This window comes from Miscanthus floridulus, chromosome 8 (genome assembly GCF_019320115.1).
Source record: "Miscanthus floridulus cultivar M001 chromosome 8, ASM1932011v1, whole genome shotgun sequence".
NCBI lineage: Eukaryota > Viridiplantae > Streptophyta > Magnoliopsida > Poales > Poaceae > Miscanthus > Miscanthus floridulus.
In genome coordinates, this window is record NC_089587.1 from 217,241,073 (window position 1) to 217,248,705 (window position 7,633).

Here is a 7,633-nt window from a genome sequence, read left to right on the forward strand (position 1 = left end):
TGCCATTGTCACCAAATATGATACTATCATAACCATCATTGCCATTGGTGTTGATTGAGTTGAACATTCTTGCATCACCAGTCATGTGTTGAGTGCACCCACTATCAAGAACTCAATGCCTTCCTCTGGCTTTGTAATTCACCTACAAAAGAAAATCAATTCTTTTTGGTACCCAAACTTGCTTGGGTCCTTAAAGGTTAGTCACTAAGCTCTTTGGTACCCAAATGGCTTTCTTCTTTGAGCCCATCCATGGTTTACCAATGAACTTAGCCTTCATACCATTTGTACCCTTAGTAAGCATATAGCATGAATCAAGCTTAAGGGAGGATACATTAGCATTTTTGCTCTTGTTGGTGCATTCATGCTCTTTATGACCCACTTGCTTACAACTAATACAAAACCGACCATTGTTCTTCACAAAACTAGTCTTGTGAGGAGCAAAGGCCGCCTTGCCTTTCTTGGGGGTATAGCCCAATCCCTCTTTGTAGAGAGAAGCTCTTTGGCTACCCAAGCACATAAGCAAGCGGTCCTCACCACCATAGGCCTTAGCCAAAGTGTGAGTGAGCTTGTTAACCTCCTTCTTGAGATTCTCATTCTCAACCACTAGTGAGGCATCACAAGTGAGACCATCACTACTATATAAGGTGGAAGTGGAAGTACTACAAGAAGGGTTAGTAGAAGGAACAATGATAGGCAAAGATAGTGATTCATCAATTATATCACAAGTTAAACCTATATCACAAGTATCAGCATGCTTCTTTTTATTTTGCTCATCAAGCAAAGAGGAATGAGCCTTTTCAAGCTTTTTGTGAGCTTTGCCAAGCTTCTCATTGGCTTCCTCTAGCCTCTCATGAGATGCATTGAGCTCATTAAAGGCTTGCTTAAGAGCTTTTAGTTCCTTACGCAAGCTTTTGCATTCCCTTCTCTTGATGTCAAAGTATTCTTTAGCATCTTCTAGCATGTCAATTAATTCATCCTTAGTAGGTTTATCATCATCACTATCACTATCATTTTTATTTTCATTATCATCATCATGTTCTTCATCACTTTCATCATCACAAGTTTGTACCTTAGTGGCTTTAGCCATGAAGCATGATGAAGAATCGAAGAGAGAAGGTTTCTTATTGATAGCAATGCTTGCTAGAACCTTCTTCTTGGTGGTCTTGTTATCATCACTATCGTCATCATTATCACTTGAGGAAGCATCACTATCCCAAGTGACTAGATATGAACCACCCTTCTTCTTCTTGAAGGTCATCTTGTCCTTCTCTTTCTTTTCCTTCTTATCCTTCTTCTTGTCCTTCTTCTTGTTCTTCTTCTTATCATCATCACTGTCACTCTTGTATGGACATTGAGCAACAAGATGATCTTTGCTTCCACATTTGAATCACCTTCTTGACGCTTTCTTGTTCTTGAATGAAGATTTCTTTCTTCTAACACGGTACCCTTTCTTCATCATGAACTTGCCAAATTTCTTGACAAAGAGAGCCATCTTCTCATCATCATCATCATCATCCCATGAGCCATCATCTTCACTTGATGTTTCTTGCTTTGCCTTGCCCTTGGATGATGTGGCCTTGAATGCCACGCTCTTCTTCCTCTCATCTTTCTTCTCCTTTTTTTCTTCCTTCTCATCTTCATCTCTATATGTATCATCGGTCATGATGTCTCCCAATACTTGGTTGGTGTCATGGTGTCCAAACCACTCCTTACTAGAATAGTGACTAATATGCCAAATCTTGAAGGTAAGCATCTCAAGAACTTGTGGGAGAAGTCTTTGTCCTTCATCTCTTCTCCAAGTGCTTTGAGATCATTGACAAGCACTTGAAGCCTATGAAACATCTCCGGCACACTCTCATCCTCCTTCATCTTGAAGCTTGCAAACTTTTCTTTGAGAATGTATGCCTTTGCACCCTTCATGGCTTGAGTGCCCTCAAATGATTCTTCCAACTTCTTCCAAGCCTCATGAGCCATCTCAATATTTTTGATTTGCTCAAATATTCTCTCATCAATTGCATCATGAATGGCACTTAGAGCAATATCATTGTTTTAGAGAAGCACTTCTTTGGCCGCGGTGGGATTCTCCGGATCTTCAATCTTAATTTTGGTTTATACCACCTTCCACACCTTTCTATTTGTTGACTTGATATGTGTGGTCATCTTTAACTTCAAATAAGGATAATTTGTGCCATCAAATTGGGGTGGCTTCTTGGTGTTGTTGATTTGAGCCATTTTTATACCGAAGGTTGTTAAGCCTCAAATCACGGTGACCTCAGCTCCGATACCACTTGAAAGGTCCTAATGGCTAGAGGGGGGGGGTGAATAGCCTAATAAAAATTTCTACAACAACACTTAACAAAAGGTTAGACAATTATGAGGCAAAGCAAGAGTTGTGCTAGCCTACTCAAAATACAAGTCACCTACCACAATTTTAGTTTAGATAGTATCTATTCACACAAAAGCTATGACACTACCCTATGTTAGTGTGCTCTCGAAGACTAATGTCGGGGACCTAATACCGGGATACCCTAGAAGGTGGAACCAATAACCACCGAACGATAAAAACTTCTAGACGGATGAGGGCGCCGTAGCGTCCCTTGCTCGAATGATAGGAGTTTTGTTCCGCCTCGCCTGACGCCTTTGAGGTAGCTCTGCCTCGCACGAGGGCTCAGGGCTAGTCTCCGTCTCGCCTGACGCCTTTGGGGTAGGCACGGTCTCGCCCGAGGGCTCAGGGCTAGTCTCCGTCTCGCCCGACGCCTATGGGGCGGGCTCGGTCTCACCCGAGGGCTGAGGGATAGACTCCGCCTCGCCCGACCCTGGAGGGGCGGGGTCGGTCTCGCCCAAGAGATAGGGATTGGTCTCCGTTTCACCTGATGGCCAGGAACAAGCCTCGCCCTGCTCGATATCTAAAGACTGGTTTCATCTTACCTGACAACTTCTCCCCATTCCCTCATGATGATGGGTACAGGGCAAGACAAGATGTTCGGGTCAACCATGGCTCCAAGGACCATACCCTGCGCCCTGGCAGGAAAAGTACTGCCAGGGAACGATGGGACAGGTGCTTTAGACCCTTCCGGGCGCCGCAGAGCCCGAAAGATGTTACAGGTGCGTGCTCTTCGCCCTGTAGAGTTGTAGGCGCCGCCTTCAGCTCTGGGACACGGAACCCGACGAAGATATACGATAACCGCTACGCTCCAGAAAAGGATTGGCTATCTCCACGAACGACGGATATTCCGTCACCACGCTATGGACCCAAGGGAGCGGCGCCCGCTTCCCGACCCCTCAGGTCCACCAAGACAGAAGACCTTGGCCACGGCGCTACTCTAGACCCCGACCCCGCGTCCCTCCGATGAAGACTCATAGGAACCAGAAGGCATGCAGAGCAAGGCTAGGGGAGGCTCATAAGTCAAAACCATTGTACTACGGCCCATACCCTGAGTAGGGTAGCATTCTGTAACCAACCTGACATTCTACAGAGACATCGACAGTATTGTAGGCGCTTATCTTCCTTCGCACTCATCAGAATGAAGAACCAGGCTGGGTAGACGTGAGCCACAAGACTAAGTAGAGTACGCATCCTAAAGCCCTCACCCTTGTAAAGCCAGCCCCTTCATCTATAAAAGGGGATGCGCTTCCTCCATAAAAGGGACGGACTTTTGACCGAACAATACAAGACACACACACACACACACAGTCAAGCTGCTACCAAGCTCTTGACCTCCTTTCAACCCTTCCATCAGAGACTTGGGACCAGTCCCTCTCTTGATTGTTTGTACCCCCTACTACGAACCGTTCACGGTGCTAATAACACGAGCAGCAACAAACTGGACGTAGGGACATTCAGCCCGAACCAGTATAAATCTTGTGTCCTTTAGCGCACCATCCGAGCCTAACGTGCATTACTATAAATTTACTTGCCGGTGCTTGTACGAAACACCGCTAGTTGGTGCGCTAGGTAGGGGACTTGCACGTTCCAAATCAGGCCTCGGATGGCCACCCACGCAATCAGCTGGGTCCCAGGTGCACATGTGTGTTTCGGTGACCTAGATTTCATCGTCACACTAGGAGGAGAGCTAGCGCTAACCCACATGGCGGCACAGCCTCTCCCTTCCATCAACCTCAGCCGTCTGAGGCTTGAGGGCTCGCGGGGCTACTCCCTTGGACCCCAGTTATCCAGGGAGCCCCCGCGCAACATCACCCTATTTCCGGAAGGCCCCGTACGAAGCGCCCCAACAGCGTTTCCGTTCGGTCTCCGCAACGCCGCGGCGACCGCTGGCCACCTTCTAGCACTACGCATGGTTCAACCGCCTACGGACAACGAGTTCGTGGTGGTAATCGAACACGATCCCGAGACACTCTATGGGCTCCTCACGGAGGAACCAGAGTCATCCTCTAGCTCTGACTCCAGCAAGGGGAGCCATCACCCTTCCCGAGAATGCTTCATGACGCAAACCCCCGAGGGGCATGTCCAAAGCATCTCTGGAGAGGAGACAACCCTGACGCCAAGATCAAGGTGGAGACGGCAGCTCCATCTCACGTAAGGATGGAGCAGCTAAGAGCACAAAAGCTGGAGATCGATGACGCCAGGCAATAGCTTGTCTAGGAGTACCGAAACATCGAGGAGATCAAGCGCCGCGGAGACGGTGGGCACGCACGCGTCTCGGCCCGTGATGTGCATCGGAGGATCCTCACCAATGATGGGACTCTCCCTCACTTCGCTCAGGCAAGCTAGAACATCGCTACAGCAATGGCCTTGCTTCACGGCCTTCCAGAGGCCGCGACGTCTGAGGATTGCCGCGCCCGTCGAGAAATTCGCACGTTGCTCGAGCGTGCGGCGATGTAGCAGGCGAAAAGCTCGTTGTCTCGACGACGCGAACCCGACACCAGCCAGCGCACGCCCTCGGTACATCCCGCCAAGGACGCGTCCGTTCACCAAACGCCGCCAGGCAACAGGCAGTGCTCCACTATCCCGGTACATCAACGTCTCAGCCACAACCGTGACATGCGCTGCACCATCAGCGCCCGCATGCGCACCCACGGCGACGAAAGGGAAGGAGCCCGTCGCGGCTATCATCCTCGACACGGTGGGTGCTACGACAACGGCGAGGACTGGAGCCCGAGCCCTAGCCTGCCAGGCCCTCAGGCCTTCGGCCAACACATCCTCAACGCTGCGTTCCCCCCGAGGTACCGACCGCCCACCAACATCCTAAAATATTCTAGAGAATCGAACCCTGGGCTTTGGCTCGAAGACTATCGGCTTGCCTGCCAAACCGGTGGTGCGAGTGATGACAACTTCATTATTCACAATCTCCCACTATTCTTGGCCGATTCGACACGAGCATGGTTGGAGCACCTACCGTCCAACGCCATTCAAAGTTGGGCGGATCTCATGGAGATCTTTGTAGGTAACTTCTAGGGCACGTACAAACGCCCTGGAAACCCATGGGACCTCAAGAACTGCCGCGTAGAAGGCCGATGAAACCCTTTGCGGGTACATCTGGCGCTTCTCCCAGCAGTGCAACGAGCTCCCTAATGTTGCCGACGCCGACGTGATAGGAGCCTTCCTATCTAGGACAACCTACGAATCCCTAGTCCACAAGCTAGGACGCAGGGGCCCGCGGACCACCAAGGAACTCTTGGACATCACCACCAGCCACGCCTCAGAAGAGGAAGCGGTCGGAGTCGTCTTTGACCACACCGACGGCAAGGCGAGGCGGGATGAGGCCGCCAACGAAGGCTCCTCCGACCGTCCCGCCAAGAGAAAGAATAAGAAGCAACGGCGCGACAACTCGCTCGTGGCCATCGCCGACCGTAAAGGTGGCCGAAAGCCCGCGGAAGGCACTCCGAACCACTTTGAAAAAATGCTCGAGGGGCCATGCCCAAACCACGCTTTCCCCGCCAAGCATCTATACAAGGAATGTGGCCTCATGCGCAAATACTTGTCCGGGGGCCTCAACAAAGGGGAGCAGGGGAAGGAACCTGCCCCCGCACAGACGACATCGAGGAGAAGGACGACACCTTCCTGACTCTGAATGGCGCCCTCATGATCTTCGGAGGATCAGTGGCCTACGACTCCAAACGCCGCCAAAAGGTCGCGCGCCGTGAGGTCTATACGGCAGAACCGGCCACGCCTGCCTTCCTCCGATGGTCAGAATCCGCCATAACCTTCGACCGGGCCAACCACCCGGGTGCCATCCCACACCTAGGAAGATACCCGCTTGTCATCGACCCGATCGTCGGCCCAAAGCGGCTCACAAAGGTACTGATGGACGGAGGCAGCGGCCTCAACATCATGTACACCAAAACGCTCGACGAGATGGGCGTCGACCGAATGAACCTCCGTCCCGTCCGAGCACCTTTCCATGGCATCGTACCTGGTAGGCAGGCCATGCCACTGGGGCAGATCGATCTGCCCGTCACTTTTGGGGATCGGTCTAATTACAGGACTGAGACCCTCACCTTCGACGTAGTGGGGTTCCCTCCAGCTTTTCACGCCATCCTGGGACGACCATGTTACGCGAAGTTCATGGCCGTCCCCAACTATACGTACCTTAAGCTGAAGATGCCGGGCCCCCGCGGGGTCATCACCATCGGCACCTCCTTCCAACGCGCTTACGAGTGTGAAGTCGAATGCTGCGATCACGCCTCTACGGTCGTCGCCTCCAAAGAGCTCATCACCCTCAGGGAGAAGGTTGCTGAAAAAACGCCCGACGCCAAGACAACAACCGGGTCATTCAAATCATCCGAGGGCACCAAGGAGATCCTCGTAGACCCCAGCAGCTCCGAGGCTAAGACGGTACGCATTGGCACTATGCTCTCCTCCTAATAGGAAAGCACGCTCGTCGACTTCCTCCGCGATAACAAAGATATCTTTGCGTGGAAACCCTCAGATATGCCAGGCATCCCGAGGGAGGTCGCCGAGCATACCTTAAAAATCCACCCAGGCTCCAAGCTGGTGAAGCAACGCCTGCGTCGCTTCGACGAGGAAAAACGTAGGGCCATCGACGAAGAGATAGCGAAACTGTTGGCTGCTGGGTTCATCAGGGAAGTATACCACCTAGAATGGCTAGCAAATCCCATTCTTGCATGAAAGAAAAGTGGGAAATAGAGGATGTGTGTCGACTACATGAGTCTCAACAAGGCGTGCCAAAGGACCCATTTCCTTTACCACACATCGACCAAATAGTTGATTCCACCTCAGGGTGCGAAACCCTCTGCTTCCTTGACGCATACTCCGGCTACCACCAGATCACGATGAAAGAGTACGACCAGCTCGCGACATCTTTTATCACCCCCTTCGGATCATTCTGCTACATTTCAATGCCGTTCGGTCTGAAGAACACTGGGGCAACTTACCAGCGCTGTATGCTCAACTGCTTCGGGGACCTCATCGGGTGGACCGTTGAGGCCTACGTCGACGACATTGTAGTTAAGGCCAAACGGGCCGACCACCTTGTTACCGACCTTAAACAAACCTTCGCGAAACTCCGCACAAACGGCATCAAACTCAATCTCGAAAAGTGTGTTTTTGGGGTCCCGAGGGGCATGTTGCTCGGCTTTATTGTCTCCAAACGCGGCATCGAAGCCAACCCAGAGAAAATCTCAGCCATCACAAAAATGGGCCCAATCCAAA

At 51.2% G+C, this 7,633-nt stretch overlaps 1 protein-coding gene across 1 annotated transcript; it reads left to right on the forward strand.

The window, feature by feature from the left end:
- The first annotated feature begins 6,316 nt into the window (after positions 1-6,316).
- On the forward strand, positions 6,317-6,826 carry LOC136470642 (uncharacterized). The gene has a single exon (XM_066468412.1). It carries the CDS (start codon positions 6,317-6,319, stop codon positions 6,824-6,826), a length of 510 nt encoding a protein of 169 aa, XP_066324509.1.
- The last annotated feature ends 807 nt before the right edge of the window (positions 6,827-7,633 follow it).